Genomic DNA, 21842 nt, shown 5'->3' with positions numbered 1-21842 from the left:
TTGTTTGTTTGTTTTTAAATACCTTAATGCTAAGGCTCTGAGATTTACTAACTGTAGTAAGTAAGGAGGTTGCTTGCCTAGCACACCTGGGTCTTGAGTTCTTCAATAACAATAGGAAAAAGCAGTACTAGATGCCTTTTGAAGTCTTTTAAATTCCTTGATCCATAATTCCATGACTCTATGAGTCCCTTATCACAGTCTGTTGCCAGATCAGCTTATTAGGCCTAAACAGAACTTGAGATCTATAGACATGGCCTGAAAGATGCTCAGTGTAGACTTTAAGAGATTGCTTAAAGTGTTTTCCTCTATACCAGGGGTTCTTAAAATTTTCTGTGTGTGTCATGACACCCCATACACCCCCCACACACACATGCAGATACAGGTGATCTAGTGATCTCTATGGACCTTTCTTATAATTATGTTTGTAAGCCTTCAATTTGGATAGGATTAAGAAACCAATTATATTGAAATAAAGTCATCAAAATATTGACAAAAAAATTCATGGACCCCTGAATAAGAGCCCCCTGCTCTGATCCTTCCCTTTCCTTCATATACTCAACACCCGTCATGAATATTTACTCTAACACCTAGTCTTGTCTTCCATTTGAAAAATTTCAGGTTTCAATTATCCATATTTCTGTTGGATGATCTATTTACTTCAGCACTAAATTTCTATAATTAATGAGCCAAATTTTTGCAGGTCTAGTGAGTTTGAGAAGTTTTAAAAAGTCTGGCATGGGATATTGAACATTTTTAGGGTAGCTCTGTCTTAGTAACTCTTTGGGCAGTCTGGTGGCAGACTGGACCCAGAGTCAGGAACACCTGAGTTCAAATCTGGCCTTAGATTCTTACTAGCTATGTGACCCTGGTCGAGTCACAACCCCAAAAGCCCAAATAGGGTCAATGAAGAGTTGAATGTGACTGAAAAAAATAACTAAACAACAACATGCCCTTTCTTATATGAAAATTGTATAATTTCATTCTTCTACTAATAGAAATCTAAGGAAAAAATAGTGGCTAGAATAGATTAAATTAGCTCCTTATATATAAATGTGGGAATTTCAATAAGTTTTATCATTTTTGTACTGCATTGTATTCTTCCCCACCCCCCCCCGCCCCCAGCAGATTGATGACACAATGGATAGAACACTAGACCTGGAGTCAGTACGATCTGAGTTCAAATCTGACCTCAAATATGTACTAGTTGTGTGACCTTGGATAAATCACTTAATGTAATGGGCAGCTAAGTCATAAAGTGATCTCAGGAAGAACTTGTCTTCCTGAGTTCAAATCTAGCCTAATACACTTGCTAGCTGTGTGATCCTTAACCCCATTTGCCTCAGCTTCTTCATCTATAAAATGAGTTGGAGAAGGAAATAGCAAACCACTCTAGTATCTTTGCCAAGAAAACTCCAAATGGGGTCACCAAGAGTTGGGCACAACTGAAAAATGACTGAACAACAACACTCTACTACCTCCCAGTGTTGTTGTGAGGATCAAATGAGATAATATTTGTAAAGTGTTTAGCACATTGCCTGTCACATAGTAGGTACTATATATATATATATATATATATATATATATATATATATATAATAAGCTCATTCTAGGTGGGGAAAGAGCTAAATGCAATCTTACCTTTTCTCCTCGTTCTCCAGGATTGCCCTGAGAAAAAGAAAAGATGGAGGTACATTATTCACATGTTCACCTACATACTGTTGATGAGATGGGAGCATACATTGGGGATATTACACATAAGTTCATGATAAAGTGGAACATAAAGAGGAATTATCCACTAAATTCTAGAACACTAGGATAAAGGGATTCCAGAATTTGAGTATGTCAGTTTAAAATCAACAAGAAAACACCTGACTTCATATTAAGGGTGATGAGCTCTAAAGAACTTTCTGCCCTCCAAAATGAGATATTGACCATTGGCTATATGGTTTTGGAGAAGAAGGCAGGAGTCCTGGTTTTTTTATTCTAGTTCAGTTACTGACTGAGAATGTGAACATGGGTAATTCACTTTCCTTTCTCGGTTTCCTAATTTGTAAAGTGAAATGACTTATTGATTCTTCCCTGACCAAAAAGTCTGTCATTCAGTGGATACTGGCTACATGCTGCCTGAAACCAAAGGCACTGGTTTCATAGGGGCAGACCATTCAAACCTAGGTATCATCTTGCTTCTTTGCATGACTGTTGAGATCTAAGGAAAGATAAAACATATTCAATATATTGTCATATGGATATTGGTGGCTTAGATTCCATGGCAGCACTTGTAAATAGTCTGGAAATTTTCATTTTGCTTAAAGTTTCTGTTTAAAAAACACATTGCTTAGTGTAGCTTTCAGATTTCTCCTAAATTTAGGTTGGCTTATGCAGGAAGTACCACATCTCATACTGTTACATAAATGAAGTTAGCCTCAAAGAGGCTAACAATGTCTCACTATTATCAAAATACCAAAGAAATAAATTGTTGAAAAAATAAGTTAGCACATCTGTGTGATAAATGGTGTGGTGGAAAGTCTGCTCGAGTTGGAATCAGGAAGATCTCTGATTGGCCCTGTCAAGCCCAGGAGCAAAGGTCCCCTGGGTTATTTGTTCTTATCCTGTCCCTGAACTTCCAACTCTGAGACAGATTCAGCAGTATGGATTTTAAAACCCCATGAATGATTTGAGCCAATGGAATGGTCCCAGCGACATAATACCCTCTGTAGCCTGGTTCCCTCCACCTCCCAACCACAACAGTAGATTCTGAATCCATTGTTTGCTGGGATATTACATTCCCCTCCGGAGAATACCGGAATGTGAAAGAACCTAGAAATGTTATGAGAGTCTTTTCTGCTCTGAAAGTACAAAATCAGGAAAACTCCTGGGGTAAAGAGAATTTCAATATAACTTTACAGCAAAAGGACAGAAAAGATGAAAAGTCCTAGAATGAATTATATGCATTGTGAAATAGCTGCTTTTGTGAAAAGTTTGAGCAAAAGTCTCCAGTGCTCTCACGTCTTCTTGCTGACAGGACAGCTTAAGATGATGTCCATGTCTTTTTCAAACTCATAACCTAGTTTCAGTGGCAATTCTCTTTTCATTCTTGGGAGCTAACAGTGACCCTCTGGCTTCATGTATTTCTGGCCAATCTCATCATCCAACACCTAGAGAGATGGTTGCTAGGCAACACATCATGAACATGAATTCCTTATAAATTCCAATCATTTGGCATTTTAGAAACAGAACCAGAGAGGGAGGTAGCTTATTTGCCTCTCTTTATGGGTAAAGGAAACATTTATAAACTTGAAGTCTGTCCTTGGCACTTGTCAATAGTGATGTGATCTGTGAAATCATCTGATGGGTATGTGTAGGTAGGTAGAGATACACAAAAACACAACTGATAAGATTAGACAGAATCCTGCTGTTTAAAGGAAGTTCCACTAAGTAAAGCTTTGGGGATTTATCTGAATTATTTTGCCACCTATATTGTCCTTAATAGACTCCTTCATTTCTCAAGAAAGAGAAAACCTGGAATTCCCCAGAAATCAATCACAACTATAGCCCCAAACCATCTCAGGGCCTTTCTTAACTATTTAGGTCTTATGTATATTAGCTTTTTAAATAGAACTATATCTCCATTCTGCTACAGAAATGTTGCATTATTGAATAGGCAAATTTCTAGGACCAGTAACAGAAACTATATATATATGTGTATATATATATATACCAGTAACAGAAAAAACTATATATATATATATAATTTGAAAGAATGGAAAATTCCAGGGAACATAAATGTGGTCCATGATTTTGCAAAAAGTCACCGTGAAGGAGCAGAAAATACACTCTAGACTTTGCAGGAGAAGACTTAGTTTTGAGTGTTTGCCCTGAAACTTAATTGCTAAGAGGGAGTTTAACTTCTTTATGTATATAATGAAGACAATGATACTTAGACTACATACCTCAGAGAGAATGGTTAGAGGAAAATGTCTTGTAAACCTTACAGTGTTACATATAAATATGAACTATTGTTCACTGATCATCAGGGAAACAATTAAAGTCATCTTGGGAACCAGGGATTTCTAATAATAGCTAATAATGTCTGCCAATTTTCTGTGGTTGTAAATAAGCTAGATACCAAATAGATGCCCAATAACTGAGAGAATGAATGAACAAGTTGTGTTCAGGTAATAGAATGGAAAAACATTTTGTTGTAAGCACTGATATAGGTCAGGCATGGTGGTTAATGATGGTAATGCCAGCTACTGGGGAGGCTAATGTGGACCTCCTGAGCTTGGGAATTCTGTGGTGCCATGAGCTAATTGTGGGCGGCAGGGAGGGGGGGGGCGGGGGCACCAGGCTGGGAATGGAAGGTTGAACTACCCCAGGTTGGGATGGAGTAGATCAATACTCTACTGATAATCAGAGCAAGCCCAGGTCTGTGCAGACCAGGCCTGAACTTTTAGTCTAGAAGAAAGAGGAAGACCAACCCTTAAAAAAAGAAGAAAAGAAAAAGAACTGATGTCCATGGGGAGGCATGGGCAAAACCTATTAAATGTTTAGTAAAATAAAAAAGTAGGCAAGATAAAGAAAACAATGACTACAAAAACATAAAAGGGAAAGAAAACAACAACAAATAATAAAAACTGAATATTATGAAATTATAATGGCCAAGCTTGGCCTTGAAGAAGAGATGAGAAAATGGACCTCCCTGCCTTCTTTGTAGAGCTGGGGACTATGTGTGTAAACGCATTGCTTATTTTTTCTGTACTGTTTTTCCACCTCTTGTTACAAGGGATGAGGGATATATTTAGAAATGAGTTGAATGTGAATATAAAATATATCAATAAAATTGAAAAGAGTAGGAAAAAATTCTGGTGGTTGGGGAGACAATTATATTCTATTTGTTTTCTAAATCAGGAAGAAGCATAATGAACATTAATAAAATGCCACAAGTAATATTTTTTTCATTTAGTATAAAGACAAATTTTCTAATATTAATAGGCAAAGAAGTCCACTCAAGTTTTTTTTTATCAAGCACATCAAAAATGGTAATAACATGATGTTTTATGCAGATTTTTATAGTACACAGCAAATGTACATGACTTTTTCTTTCAACTAACCTTAAGCCCAGGTGTTCCATTCTGCCCCACTGCTCCAGGCAAGCCAGGTTCACCCTCAAATGAAAACAGAAGATGTTACTAAAGAAGATGACAAGACCTGCATTAAAGACAGAATTTGAACCCAGACCATCTGACTATAATTTTATTCTCTTTCTGTGGTTGTTGTTAAGTAGTTTCAGTCATATCTGACTCTTTGTGACCCCAGTAGAGTTTTCTTGTCAAAGAGAGAGTGGTTTGCCACTCACTCCAGTTCACTTTACTGATGAGGAAACTGAGGCAAACAGGCTTAAATGACTTGCCCAGGGCTACACAGCTAGTAAGTGTGTGAAGCTAGATTTGAACACAGGAGTATGAGCCTTCCTTAATGCAGGCCTACCACTCTATCCACTACATACCTGCCCCATTTCTTTTTCTACTTTACTCCATTATACAAATTACTCTCTGGAGCCTACCACATTAAGTCCACATTGCTTATCCTGAAATTCAAGGCCCTTTATAAGTCAATTCCAACAAAGTGTTTCAATTTTTTTTATTTTTCAAATACTTCATTTTTTCTATTACATATAAATGTAACTTTTAACTTTTTTTTAAAGTTTTGAGTTCTAAATTCTCTTTTCTCCTTCTCAACCCCTCTCAATGAGAAGGCATTTTTTTCAGTTTTGTTAATATGACAGGAAAAGAAAATAATAAATGTTGGAGGGGATGTAGAAAATTTGGAACACATTTACTGCTGGTGGAGTTGTGAACTGATCCAATCATTGGGGAGAACAATTTGGAATCATGCCCAAAGGGCTATAAACCCTGCAAACCCTTTTACCCAGCAATACCGGGTCTGTATCCCAAAGAGATTTTTTTAAAGGGTGGGGAGAACCCATTTGTACAAAAATATTTATACCATCTCTTTTGGTAGTGGCAATGAATTGCAAATTGAAGGGATGCCCATCAATTCAGGAATGACTGAACAAATTATGGTATATGCTTATAATGGAAAATTACTACGCTATAAACAACGAGCTGGCAGATTTCAGAAAAATCTGGAAAGAGCTATGAATAAAGAAAAGTAAGTAGAACCAGGAGAACACTGTACACAGTAATAGAAATACTGTACGAAGATTAACTGGGAATGACCTAGTTATACAATAGTATAATACAATAGTGATACAATCATCCAAGACAATTCCAAAGAACTCATGATAAAAAATGGTATCCATTGCCAGGGAAAGAATTTGATGTAGTTTGAATGCAAACCAAAGCATACTATTTTTCACTTTCTATAGTGTGTGTATGTGTGTTTGTGTATGTTTCCTTTGGATCTATGTCTGCTTTTACAACATGACTACTATGGTAATATGTTCTGGATGATTGAAGATGTATAACCTATACCAAATTGCTTACTATCTCAGGGAAGGGGAGGGTGAAGGAGGGAGAAAATTTGGAAGTGAAAATATTTTAAAATAAATGTTAAAATTATCTTTATATGTAACTGGAGAAAATATTTTAAAATAAGTACTTAATTCATATTTGTTTATTTGAATTGAGATGAGCTCTTCATTAAAGAATCTGTTGGTATTAGAACTAGATATATACTATGGAAAGTAGTACAGGAAGGATAAGAGATGGCCTCAAGCCCCTTTTTCTTGCCACATTCCCTTGGTGGTCTCATCTGTTCACAGCAATGAATTTAAAATCTTTGCATTCAGCACTTATCTCTCTCTAAAGCATTAAGCCTATATCTCCAAGTGTATGTTGGAGATTTCCACCTGCATATCCTATTTGAACCTCAAATTAAACCAACCCAAAATAAAACTCAAGCTCTCCACCCCACAAATTAATAACTCCTCAATTCTCTATATTTGTTAAGCTTGCTAGTTTCCCCATTCACCCAAGTTTGTAAATAGGCCTGGAATTTAAGACTCTGTGTTTTAATTCAAAACTGCTTTCCTATTTATATGTTAACTTAGTCCCTTTCACCCACTGCAGGGCAATTAGGTGGCACAATGGATAGAGCACTGGCTCTAGAGTCAGGAGGACCTGAGTTTAAATGTCATCTCAGACACTTATTAGCTGTGTGACCCTGGGCAAGTTACTTAAGCAAGATTGCCTCAAACATCCGGGACCATATCCAGTTGCCCTGATGTATATCTTGCCACTAGACCCAGATGGCTCTGGAGGAGAGAGTGAGGCTGGTGACTTTGTACAGCCCTCAGTCACTTAAATTCAATTCACTGCAAGTCATGACATCATCTCCTGTTCTTCAAGAGCAAAGTCCAAACAACAACAGCACACACCTTCACCCACTCTATATTCCAGTTAAATTGTACTACTAACTATTCCTTGAACATGTCTTGCCATCTCTTGCCTCTGTGAATTCATGCAGGCTAATGATGTTCATATATCAGAAGTATACCTGGAATTTGTTTCTTCATCTCAACCCCTGAAATCCTTTTCTTCTTCCAGGACTCCATTCAAGGACTGCTTCCTATAGGAAGCCTTCTCACATACTCCTAAATGCCCATGTCCTCTTAGTCCTCAAAGGAACGTTTGCATTTCTCATTTGTTTCTAATATCCCTTACCCGGAATGGTATTTATTGATATATACTTTATAGGTCCCTCAGTAGACTGTAATCTCACTGAGAGCAGGACCTTTTGTCATTTAAAATGTTTTAATGCCTAACGTCTAGCACAGTGGCTGCCCATGATACTTAAAAACTGTCTAATAAACTGAATTCAATCTCTCTTTTCCTTTCTCCTATTATACATTGTATCATAGTTTTTATTAGCTTGTCATATTTCTTCTTGTAAACTAAAGAGAAATAGTATGGAATAGTTTACTAAATTTAGTGTTAGAAAGACCTAAGTTCAGATCCTTCCTTTAGGCACTCACTGGCTGATAAGCCACATGATGTCACAACCTCTCTGGGCTTCAGGTTCTTCACCTATAAAACCATAGGGGTGGAACAAGCAGACTCTACCCAAACAAATAAGAATGACGTATGGAAAAAAATGATAAGATGAAAGGGTTTAGCTTTGTCTACAAAAGCATAGTTCTTATGCCTTGTTGAATCATCTCCTGCCCACCTAAATCTGACAACATTTCAAACTCCCAAATGATAAGGAAATTCTATAGGTAGTTATAAAGCAAAACAGCAGCTGACATCTTAAATGGAGGTAGATTGATGATGCTTCCTCTCCTATACTTGAAACTCTAATACTACTCCCAGTGTATTGCTCCCAAATGACCATTTGAGTATTTAAGCTGAAAATAATTTTTTTAAAAAAGGACTTACTGCTTTCACTTTTGACCAGAAATGTCTTGGAACTCTAATGTAAAACATCACCCTAGCCTTTTTTCAGCTAGTTCAGGTGATGTTTCTCAAGAAAAATAAAGAATACCTAGAGGTTGAAAGGCACTTAGTCTTCTTACAGAGATTTAGTACCACAGGAAAAAGGGTCATTCAACAGCAGTATGTGTTACCATAATTTCTATCCCAATTGTTTTCCAATCTGGCAGTGGGGAACAAGAATCAGTTTTATTTAAATTTTTAGCATAAAATAATTTTATATCACATCTTTCTTTCAGGGACTTTCTCCTTTATACTGATGACCCCATGAGACACCTTCACTTTCAAATCAGAAATCCCTAAGCAGTTGCCAACCCACCATCCCCATCCCTGTAGCTCTTACTCATTTCTCTTCCCCTCAATACATTTTCCTCCATTCCCATGTTCTATACATTTTACCAAGGAAAAAAATGATGGGTCATAAACTATGGCAGGGAAGGAAAGCTATATAAACCTATAGGGGAGAAGGGAAACAATTCTTTTGTTTATAAAAGGAATTCAAAAAAATCCCTACCCAGCTTCTGTCCTTTACTGTTATTGCCATAGGGAATATCTGGAAACTCTGAATCTTTTAGAAATATCTCTGGGTTCAGCAGTAAAAAGGGGGAGAAGCTGGGAAGATCAGTAATATTTTAGGAGAACTGCCCCAGAAAACAAGGTTTCAGGCTGTAGGCTGAGACACGACTGCCCTTCCTATACCCATAGATTATCTCTCTGGGTATGAAGACATAAGAGGGGACAGGATGGTGGTCTTTTAGAAAAGATTACTAGTGACTGAATTTGAAAGGCACAGTCAAGCCTGTTAAGTGTATTTGCAATAATAATTCTTCTCAGCATGTAGATGTCAATAGTCACAATAGAGGGCTTGGGAATCTGACCCCAGACTATTAGAACCAGGCAGTTTGCCAAAAGTTTAAGCACAATTGTATCAGGCACAATAGTTTCACCAAATGCTATAAAGTTCAGCCTGGAGCAAAAATAATGTTAATAATCATCTGTAGGTGTTTCCTAGTCCTTAGAGAAGAGTGAAGCAGCCTGTATACTGGCAGAATGGATCCTTACCTCAGAGAAGATAAGCACATAAGCATATATTGACAGGGTGGGGGTGGAGGTGAGGGTGGGGAGAGCAGATTTACTTCTAGATATGAGACTGTTCATGTGGATCACTTTCTTCCTTATATATTCAATCTCCAAAAACCTTGTCCAGTCTATACACTATTTATCCCTTTTCCCAATAGTCCTACAGTAGAATTATTTTTATTCTCCCCTTCTCCACTGCCCCCCCCAACTTTGGACTATAATTAAGCTGTCATAGACTCAAGAAAGTGTCTGACTCAATAACTCTTTCCAACTACTTCCTTTCTTTTCCCCTAAGGATACTCTGCATTGGTCTTGTCCCTGCATCTCCTCTTCCTTCTCTTAATCACGATTCACAGCTCAGGTAATTTTACCTCAGGCAATCTTTTAAATATACTCCACTACACACACACACACACACACACACACACACACACACACACAGACACACACACACACCCACACACACATTTTCTTTAGACCATTCTTATGAACCAAACAGATTATCATCATAGTCAATAAACCCGAGTAGTTCATGAAATACCTGCATTAAAGAAAAGAAAACCACAATTTTAAAAGCAAAAATGTACAGAATAAAGAATTGGGGTCTTCTCAGCTCAAGTTCCCTTCGAGAAGGACACCAAAGTTTCCATTTTCCTCCTTGTCATGCTATATAATTAAGCCTGCTTTTCTTCAAGCACTAGGATTCATAGTTTAGCAACAATTGGGGAATGGGACAGCTTAGTTGAGAGCTGGGCAGTAGCATCAGTGACTCTTCTCAGATCCAGTGGGCTTTCAGCCAACTTTATACTGCCTGTCTTGTTGGTATACTCTGGTCAAACCAGCTCAACTCTTGTGAGGGTTTGAGTGATATGAGAGACTCAGAAGGGGAAGGCAAAAACAAATCCCAAAAAGCTTTCAATGGTTTGGCTGGGGGTGGTCCAGGGCTTTCCTTTCCTGTCTTCTGCAGTAGTATTGTGTATAATATTGGTTAACTTGCCCTTCAAAAGGACAGTAAGTCTCATGTGGCACATCTATATAGTCTCAAGGGTTTCTTAAGTGTACTTTGGTCTGCTTATTCCTTGGCAACTAGGACACCCAGAATGCAACCAGAAATGAATGTGAACAGTGGTGGTTTTCCCTATAGATTCAGATTCTGAGAAGCACATCTAATCCCCTGGCACTGAACCTCATGATATTGTTTATGCACTGCTTGCAATTATATCTGTAACTATGACTTTTACTTAAAAGTCTCCTCTCTAGCTCTCAGCAACTCTGCCTCTCATGCAGGTAGGGAGAGCTAAGTAACCAATCTCCATCAATGAGGAAAACCTTACGCAAATGAGTTGTCTCAGCATCTGAACACACAAGAGTTCAATTCACTAGATTGAAGTTGAAGGGCAGAGATTTGTTAACTATTTACAAAAATAGTGTTGAAAATTAGAGGTTGCAAGTTGAGGGACATGAATGGAATGGAATACTGTAAAAAGTGATGAGCAGGCAGATTTCCAAAAAAACCTGGAAAGACTTAAATTAACTGATGCTGAGTGAAGCTAGCAGAGCCAGGAGAATATCATACACAGTAACAGCAACATTATATGATGATCAGCTGTGAGAGACTTAGCTCTTCTCAGCAATACGATGATCCAAGACAATTCCAAAAGACCCATGATGGAAAATGCTCTCCACATCCAGAAAAAGAACTATGGAGTCTGAATACAGAGTTAGACATACTATTTTCACTTTTTTTCCTTTCTCATGGTTTTTCCCTTTTGTTCTGACTCTTCTCACACAACATCACAAATACGTTTGATATGATTGTATATGTATACCTTAAATCAGTTTGCTTGCTGTCTTGGGGGAGACGGGGAAGGGAGGGAGGAAGAAAAATTTGAAACTCAAAATCTTACAAAAATGAATGTTGAAAACTATCTTTACATGTAATTGGGAAAAATAAAATGCTATTAAGTGAAAAAACAGGAAAGCAGAGGTTGCTTGTTTTAGTACAGAACATACTACTTGAAAGGACTAAAGTTAATATGTAAAAATGAGGATGTTTCTTGTTTGTACTGGCTCTGTGCCAGGCCCTGTGCTACATGCTTTACAATTGTTATCTCATTTGAGTTTCACAACAACCCTGGGAGGTGGGTGCTATTATTGTTCCCATTTACAGATGAGGAAACTGAAGCAAATTGGTTAAGTGACTTGCCTGGGGTCATATAAAGTTGGTAAGTGTCTGAGGTCACATTTGAACTCAAATCTTCCTGATGCCAAACCTGGCCTTTTGTCCACTGCACTACCCAGCTGTCTTTGAAAATATAATTTTAAATTTTATTCTTTTTCTCTAAAGGCTCAAAATATAAAAGTTAAGATGTAAAGATAATTGACTCCTGCTAACTGCTTAATAAGAAAACTCTCTACAAGATTCTTCTTTTTCTTTGTTGTTGTTTGTGTTATGCTTTTAAAAGAGCTGACTTGGAAAGGTAGACTAAACTTCTAAGGTAAACTAAGCAACTAAGCTTCCACATCTATCCCTATTGGGCAGCTTCATTTTCATTTGACAAATAGGTTTCTGTCTTAAACTGAAATTGCAAAACCTGGTCACCAGCCCCATCTGACCATGAATGCTTTTAACATGAACAAGGAACACCAACAGCGAAATTGACACATGGACCCACTCGGAACTGAACTACTAATTGCTACTGAAGCTACTAATTGGACCATTTAAAATAAGCTTTTAATACTAGTGACTTGGATTGACACCTTCAAGCATGGTGTGTCAGAAAGACTTGAGTCAGAAGACCCTGGGGTTCAAGTCCTGGTTCAGATACTTATTAGCTGTGTAATTATGGACAAGTGTCAAAGTGGAGTCATCAGAAGGTTCTGTGTCAGAGAACTTGTTTCAAATCTTGATTCTGCCACCACCTGTGTGACCTTAGGCAAGTCATTCAGCCTCTCTGATATCAGCTTCCTTATTTACAAAATGGGAACAGTAATATTAGCATTTTCTTATAGGGCTGCTATATAGGAAAGATTGTAAGGGTCATTTTGCTATCATGATTTTTAGTTTTCTAGTTGAATTAACTTTTTTTTTAGTGTGAACTAATAACTCAGAAGAGGAAGGTGAAAAATTCAAACACAGGAGTGTTGCAATACATCTGGGGTAAGAGAAAAACATGGTTCTTTCCCTTAAGGAGTTTACAATATAAAAAAACTAACACTGTGAAAAAAATAGTGATCAACATAACACTGTTTACAATTAAGGGCTTCCTTGTGTGGTACAGAAAGTAGAATACTTCAGGAGTACAGGGAAAAGGGAAGACACATGACATAAAATTGTGGAAGTGACAGGGTTGGGGTGGGGGGAGGAAACAAGCATTTATTATGTATTTGCCAGGCACTGTGGGCATTACTTTACACATGTGATTCTCACAACAACCCTAGTAGGTAGGTGCTATCCCTATTTGACAAATGAGGAAACTGAAGCAGACAATGGTTAAAAAGTTAAGCCCAGAGTCACATAGATAATAAGTGTCTGAAACTGGATTTGAACTCAGGTCTTCCTGACTCCAAGTCTACTGTGCCACCTAGCTGCCACATAAGACAATGGATTTGGAGTGAGAAGACAAATTCAAATTCAGGCTCTGCTATTAACTAACTTAAGCATTGGTAAATGAGAGGGTTGGACTAAATCATAAGATTCTTTCTAGTTCCAAAATCTATGTTCATATGGACATGGGCTAGAGAAGTCAAGAAATGCTTCAAGGAGTGCCTCAAAGGATAGGCATCAGGCTAAGGAAAGAGTATTCCAGGTGAATAGATGCCTCTAGATGTTCCATTAGCATATTGAATGCAACATCTTAAAAATGGAATTCATCATCTTTCTCTCACTGACATACCACCCCTACCCTAAAACCTCATCTCCTCCAAACTTCCTTGTTTCTGTAGAGGCTAGCCTCACTCCTATTCCCACAGCCAATTAACTTCTAAGTAGTGTCAATTCTATGTTCACAACATCTGGTCCCTTTCTTCTTTTTATTGGTCTCTAAGCCTCCTGTTTCTTCTCCATGTCCTTCATCCAACTGCAAACATAGTCTTCTGAGGCACATCTGTCCACACTATTTCTCATCTCAAAAAACAGCAGTGGCTCCCTATTACTTTTTGAATAAAATATAGACTCCTTAGCCTGGCATTCAACTTGGCCCCTACCTACCTTTTCACCTTTCCTTTGAACTATTCTTTGCTTCATTCAATTATGCTACTATCTATCTCTCCCTTAAGCTTTGCATTCCAGTTCTGGCCTTAGTGAATTCTCAGAAGCCATCTTCCATACCAAGTATGTACCCCTTTCTCATCTCTACCTTTCAGATTTCTTCAAGATACAGATAAGCTATTCCCTTCCTTCAAGAACTCTTTCCTTAGCTCCACAGTTGGTAGTACTCTCTCCCTTCTCAAATTACCATGTAGTTCATTCATGTTTCCATGTTATATGTCCTAGCAGAGTGTAACTTCATTGAGGACAGGAAGAATTTCATTACTGCCTCTCTTGCTACAGTGTACTATACATGGTACATATTTAATAAATATTTGCTAAAGTGGCAAGCCACTTTATCAACATGAGCATATTAGACAGTGGATGTGAGAAGGTGTATGAACTCATTCATTGGAAAATAAAGAGTCTGGGGCAGCTAGATTGCACAGTGGATAGAGCACCGGCCCTGGATTCAGGAGTACCTGAGTTCAAATCTGGCCTCAGACACTTAACACTTACTAGCTGTGTGACCCTGGGCAAGTCACTTAACCCCAATTGCCCCGCAAAAAAAAAAAAAAAAGGAAAATAAAGAGTCTGACCTAGGGACACTAACACTGCCATAAGCAAATTATTCTGTAAACCTTAAAGGGCCACAAAATATCATTGTTATTACAAATAGCCTAAAACTGACAGCGACCACACACACACACACACATTGCTCATCCCTTAGTCCTAGGAGGGGCATTCAATGATATACAAGTTATTGAGCCTTGATCTAGGATTTAACCAGAAAAGGTTTCTGCCAAGAATAAACTGATTAAAAACAAGCTATTTGAACAACTTTTCCATACTATTTTATTTGGTTCTATTTGGTCAGACCTATAAGTAAAAGACCTTCTGTATTTTTCTTTGGAAAAATATTTTGGAACTTGATTTTCTGAAATTCTCTTTAAGAAGAACAAAGGGTGTAGCCTATTATTACAGCAAATTTAGATGAAAATAAGTGTTTTATTTTAACTAATTCTTTTGGCTTTAAATTAATATGCAAGACTATTTAAAAAATTAATCCTCCATGCTACCCTGTCACCTCCTTTCCTTGAAGGACTAAAGTATTATTGAATTCATTGTCTGAACTAAAAAATTAACCTGATTCTTGTTTTATTCTTGATTATAGAAAACCCCCTATTTATGGGTCCACAAATTCTAGATTCATGGTTTTTAATATTGGTTATATACCTGACAAACCTCCACTAAAGTAGTCATACTCTCAACTAGATGGACATCTCATTGTGTTGTGGTCTTGACAGCTGTGCCATCCCAGTAGAAACTCTGGGGGTCCTTCTAAGACATTTGGACTTTTATCTTTGGGCCTAGCGATAGTCACATTTGGTTCCTTGAAGAGCAGTCTAGGTGAATTAACTTATATGTGCCTGTTTGTAAGGAAACAGGTTTGTAACCAAGCAGAACATGAAAGGTCTTAGAACTGGAAGGGGTCTTGGAAGTCTTCTGCTTCCATTTCCCAAGTGACTCCAGAAGGAATTTCTCTAAAACATCACTGATCAGTCATCCAAATTTCTGCTTGGTTACTTCCAGTATGTCTGCAGGATTTCATATTTGTTCCCATTCCCGCAAGAAAAAGGTTTTTTTTTGTCCTGGTTATCTAATTTGAAATGTATTTCAAGGATTGAAGTAGACATTTTATATTTGCGGGTTTATGTTTTGAGGGCAGGGACTGTCTTTTGCTTCTTTTGGTGTCCCCATCACTGAGCACAGTGCCTAAAATATAGTAGACACTTAATAAATGTTTATTGATTGATTCTGTTATTCAATGTATTAGCTTTTTGTCATCTGAAAATTTGAAAAGGAAAGAAGGAAGGAAACAAGCATTTGTTAAGCACTCAAGTACCCTATATGCCAGATAGTGCTTTACAAATATTATCTCCTTTGAGCCTCATAACAACCCTGGGAGGAAGGTGCTACTATCATTCCCATTTTACAGATGAGGAAACTGAGGCAGAAAATAGTTAAGTGACTTGCCTGATGTCACTGTATTTGAACTCAGATCTTTCTGACTCCAGGTCCAGGGCTTTATCCCCTGGACTACCTAGGTGCCTTCTATTTCTTTATACAAGCTGTTGATTGAAATACCATGATAAATGTCATCAAAATATCATTTTCAAAAAGAACTATCCAAAAAGGGAGTTGGGCTGCCTTAGGAAGTAGTGGGTTCCTCCTTGCTGGTGGTCTTCAAGGTAAGGCCCTCTTGTTGGTATTCTTATTCATGCACAGATTGAACTAGATAGTCTTCGAGGTCTCTTTTTATTCAGAGCTTTTGTGATTCTGTTATGCTGAACAAGACCGAGCTGAAAGCCCAGCTTGGTGACTATCTTTAGATATTCTATTTTCATAATTCACTATATGGGACACATAAAAATGTTTTAGATAGTTCATCAGTTTTCCTTGCTAAACCTACATTTCTGATATTGGTAAAAACATTTACTTTAATGTTAATTATGAAAACTAAGAAGAAATATCTAACATTCTCCCCTCTGTCCTATTTATGAGTTAACATTTACATATGCTTTAAGGTTTTCAAAGAGTTTTATAAATATGACCACATTTTATCCTCACAACAATTCAGGGAGGGAGGTTATAATTATCTCCATTTTATACGTGAGGATGCTGAGGCAGACAGAGAGTAAGTAACTTGCCCAGGGTCACACAGCTAATAAATGTCTGAGGCTGGATTCAAAATCAAGTCTTCCTGATTCCAGGCCTGGCACTGTATCCACTAGCTGCCCTGTACACAAAGATGTTGGGTAGACAAAGCCCATTGACTAAGAAGGAAGACTGAAAGTCAGTTACTCCCTTTTAGGTATAGTTCTTCCTAGCTATAGACATTTGTGGAAACTTGTGTTTGTTTTTTAACATCATTTAAAATAGAGCAAGTGTAAAAGGTAATTGCAGGTCTATGTCTGCCCTGAGTGCCTTAACTCCAATGATTGGGAGAATCTACGTCAGCAGGAGTTCTGATTTCCCTAAAAACTTTATTGCTGTTGTTGTCAATTGGCTTCAAATGTAGATTTAAAAAATCAATATTAAACTTATTTTTCCAGGTTTTATTTGATATGTTTCTAAAGTACCGAAAATAGAAACCTATTTCATCCACTCCCTGGAAACAGCAGTTCCTACCCAGTGAAGGGGGCGGGGTGAAATAGAGATAACAACAAATAAAATATCTTCCAGTGTAGTTTTGTCTTCCAATACATAGTCTGTCTGTTATACCACTTATACTATTCTTACCTACCTTCTCAGAGAAACATATTATTCTGACAGATAAACGTTCATGTCACACTTCTCCCCAAAATAGGATTATTTCATTACTCCCTCCCAGTGTTCTCACTAGGATATGGGGCCCCTTTGTTATAGCTGGAGCACATATACACCCTTCTCTCTCCAGAGATAGCATAGCAGATGGCAACAAAGTTAAAGTCAGGTATACAGGTATAATCTTCTGTATAAAAATTTTGGAGTAAATGCTTGAAGTCTGGTGATAATTATATTCTTCACCCAGGTTAGGGGAAAATGAGTTCAAGCTCAATTAAGTTATACTGACACCATTTTTAGAAATGTGTCCAGGAAAATCACTCAAAAATGCCATAAATGAAGGTGGAAATCAAAACATAAATCCACAAATTTAAAATGTCCACTTTGATCCTTGAAATACAATTTAAATTTGATGACCAGGACAAGAAAACTGGACACATTCCTTTGTCTTGCAGGAATCTGCAAGGAAATTGCATATTTCCTTTATAAAAAGAAACACATAGAGACTTCATAAGGACATACATGGGGGTTTTAAAGTTGCACAGTTTCAGGTTAAAGGTTTCTCTAAAGCTCTGTGCTGCTCCCAATATGTTTACATTTAAGAGAAAATCACCACTTAATATGCAAAGCTCTTGAGCTTTGAGGCACAGCATGGTGTGGTGTTAATAACTTGGATTTGGATCCCAATTCTGCCACTAAACTTACCTGTATGGCTTTGAGTCAGTCACTTACTTGCTATGTGCCTCAGTTTCCTAAAATGTTAAATGAAGAGACTGGACTGGATGACCTTTAAGTTCCTTTCCAACTCTCTATCTGGGATCCTACCATCCAATGGAGGTCTACATTGATCTCTGCTGTTTTGCACCCCCATTTTGGTTGTCCCTAGGATATTTTTTCTGTTACGGTTTCTTGGAATAATGCATTTTTTAAATGCCATGCTTATTTTTCTTTTACACCTCCATGACATAAAGTGAATGATTCAAACTTATCTGAACCTGTGAGAAGATAGAAGCTAACTAGAAAAGCACAGGAATAAACAATAAACTAAGTACCTATGACTGTGGGTAATTTGCTGTATTGATAAAAAATGCACCACTTGCCTGAATGGAGAACATTTATTTCACTGAGGAACTGAGCAAAACATAAAAAAGGCTCCCTGAGTACAAATATGAAAAATTTTTGGAAGTATAGACATTTTGAAGTCTAGCTCCCTGACTCCTCATGGATTAGAAATTCAATATTCTATATGGATTTTACCCAAAAGAGAATAAAATACAGTTCTCCTTCTATCTCTGATGAATAAAAAATTAAATGTCATTTATGGATTTCCCTCAAAAGACAAATAAGTTTTTAAAATGATTAGCCACAATGAAAGGCAAAAAACGATTCTTTAGAAACTCTGTAAAGAAGATTAGGTGCAGGCAGAGGGAGCTAAAATGAAAAAGATGACCCATTTTTTTTTTTAATGCTAGGCATATTCTACATTGTTTTGATCTGCTGGAACTTCTGTAACATGACCCAGAAGAGCAAGGACTTAAGAGGGACAGCAGAGAATAGGCTAGGGGTTCATGCAGTTACAAGGGGCCAACACATGGGCTCTGAGAATCAGAATCAGCACAGTGCCCTAGTTCAGTATGGGTTTTTTTTAGGGGGGGTCTCCCAATAGATACACAAACTTTCAACTTGGAGTTTGTAAGGCTTGAGAATGATTTTTCTGGACTACAAATCTCCAACCTATGAAGCTAGAGTAAGCTCTCAAGGAAACCTTTGACAACTTCTTCAGAGAGGCAATGTATAAGTAAATATGTGTGTATATTTACATATATATACATACATGTGTATATATCGTTCATTTGTACATATAAACAGAATGCAAAGGGAGAAGATTAATGATCATTAGTTGTTTTGTGCATAGATTCAACAAGTTAAAAACAACACAAACAGCAGCTATGCTCTATATAGCACTGGCCTCCGAATCAGGAGTTTTGAGTCCCACCTCTTGGCATAGACTGGCTGGTTGACCCTGGGCAAATAATTTAATCTCAGAGGGCTCTACTATATAATACTCTAAGTTTCAGAGAAAGAAACACAGGTTCAGTCCCAATACCCTATTCCACAAGTCTGAAAATCATTTTCTAATTTCTCCTCAGCTGGATATGGTATGAATTAACAGTGGTTTTAACCAACAATCACCAGCCAGGTGCTGGTGATACAAATAGAAAGCCTGCCAAAATCTGTCTAAATCATGTATTTCAAACCTTCACTCATCAAAGAGTGAAAAGGATTATTTTGCTAATTCAGATTGATGAGTAACCAAACTTCCTTACAAATGGAGAACGACTCTAATGTTTCCTGTGACAAGAAGGAATTGAGGATGCATTTTTCTTATCTCCATAAATACAAAAGGAAGCAGATCCATCACCCTCTACTAACTTGATGCCAGGGACTTTGCAGGAAAACTCTCCAAATCCCACAAAATGCCTTACTTCCAGTTCTCAATCCCCTTCTTGGAATTACGCTCTTCCGTTTCTATGTTTCTATGTAATCTCTTCCTAAAAAGTTTCACCATATAATTTAGACCTGTTTTCTATTGGCCAAATTGAAAATGATGTGTATATATATATATATATATATATATATATATATGTGTGTGTGTGTGTGTAAATCAATTATTTTCATAGTCAATCATGACTATGAATAATATCATATATCTTCTTACTCATATCAGAAAAAAAAGGATAAAGGAACTCACCATTTTCCCATCCATCCCTGGGGTGCCAGGTACTCCAATAGAACCCTAATAGGAAAAACATAACTGTTTTAGGCTGATAATCAGATTATAAAATACTTTCATACTGAATTTAAATGTTTATCTATCATATGCTCTTCCAATGTTTCCCCATGCTACTCTGACTTCTTGAAGGATATAGCAGTGGAACACATTCTCTGGGGGAATCTATCAAGCTAGATAAAATGTTTACTAGAAGTCCCATAGTAGACTGTGTGTACTGTGCAAATAGCAGCCTCACTATGCAGAGAAACTAGGAGTTGGACAACTAGGTGCTGGAATCCTCAAACTATGAAACATAAAAATACAAAGTGAATCTTGGTTCTGTGTCAACCCTTTCTCACTAAACAAGGACAGAGTAGTAAAAAATGGGGAAGTTTCAAAAATCTAACAGGTTTTAGACCATCTACAAATATTAGTTTAGTTGTTGGTACTTGATTGAAAGATCTTTGCCCGCTCAGTAGGGGTCCATGTTGATATTCTTCCAATAAATAAAATCATAAGACGTGGACAAGTAAAGGAGACATTATGATGTGATAAAAAGAGTAGTCAAAGGACCTGTGAGCAAACCCTGGTTCTGTCACTTACTACCTATTTGACCTTGGGTAAGTGATTTTCTCTCTTTGGTCCTCAGATTCCACAACCATAAAATGATGAAACCCTGAAGAACAAGGCTAAAAGGGATCATCAGAGAATTGTATGAAAGAAAGAGAAAATGGACTGGTCACTTAGCAAGAGTCAGGGATGAAAGGTGGCTATTCAGAATACTCTACTGATACTCCTGTGAGGTTGAGAGAAAAATGAAGGAGGCCTCTCACACATTGGGTAGATAGATGCCTTGTGGTGAATTTTGAGAACTTGGATAAGAATCATACAGGAGGGCTGGTATGAATAGGTTGAAATCTACATTGTGGGAGGGAACTCAAGAATAGATAAGATCACATATCCATTTGAGTATTTATTCTCATGGTTAATAATGATGAAATTTGCACATTTTGAATATAACCTCAGTAGCTCTTGTGGTACATTAGGCCATTGAAGCAGCACCTAAAAAATGAAGGAAGGAAGGATGTATGGTTGGGTCTGGTTAACTACATTTGGAGGAAATCTATTCAAGAAGCAACACAATTTTAAAGGCATCCATGTACCAGTTCTTCAAGACATATTTTGATGGAAAGGATAATTTTTTAAAAGGAAAGCATCATATGGCAGTATTACCCCTATAAATGCTTACCAAGAAAATCGCTACTGAACAATGTGTGCACTTTCTCCTTCTATAAAAGTGAGAGTGGTCTATATGAATCTCAAAGATATCTTTGATAAAAACATGAGATAAGAATAGACAAGTTTTCACTGATGACTACAAAACTGACTCATTTTTTGAAAAATGCTGGTTTATTATTATTTTTTAAAACTTCCCAATAGAACAAAATAAAACTAAAGTGGATCTTCCAACTGAGTACCTCTCCTGTAGATATCAAAATCATTCCAGATTCCTCGATACCACAAAGAATTGCTCAACAATTCTTTGATAAACAATCTCAAGTGAAACATGGGACATATTCACCAAATTTGTCTGCCATTGTCACAGAAAAAGTCTTACTCAGAATCCAAATGGAAGAGGGATTCCCTCTAAATGGCAAGGGTTTTCAGATGTTCTTATTTTTCAAAATGCATTGAGATGATTATTTCCTACTTCAGGGTCTTCTTTATTAGTTCCATGAACTCCTTTGAATTACTCCAAAGAGATAGTCTAGCAATCAACACAGCAAAAATCAAGTAAGTAAAGAATGCAAACTGCCAAGGCTTGACCTACTGCTGATGGGCAACCTAATGAATTAACCCATTGGTATATATTTCTCAGTCAAAGGAGTGCTGATGGACAATGAACCAGGTTCAAAATTAAATAGGAACAAATCAGGCTGGATTGCAATTAGGAAATTAC

General features: G+C 37.3%; 1 protein-coding gene across 1 annotated transcript in view; it reads right to left on the bottom strand.

Moving 5' to 3' along the window:
- COL25A1 (collagen type XXV alpha 1 chain) overlaps nt 1-21842 on the bottom strand; it is a 604312-nt gene that overhangs the window by 107156 nt on the left and 475314 nt on the right. Inside the window, 3 exon segments of the mRNA XM_043971186.1 lie at nt 1639-1665; nt 5112-5165; nt 19862-19906. Of these exon segments, the coding sequence (XP_043827121.1) occupies nt 1639-1665; nt 5112-5165; nt 19862-19906 (126 nt within the window).

The sequence above is a fragment of the Dromiciops gliroides genome, chromosome 6 (genome assembly GCF_019393635.1).
Source record: "Dromiciops gliroides isolate mDroGli1 chromosome 6, mDroGli1.pri, whole genome shotgun sequence".
NCBI classification, from domain to species: Eukaryota; Metazoa; Chordata; class Mammalia; order Microbiotheria; family Microbiotheriidae; genus Dromiciops; species Dromiciops gliroides.
The sequence above is the reverse complement of the archived record's forward strand: the minus strand, read 5'-3'. Positions and strand labels throughout refer to the sequence as shown.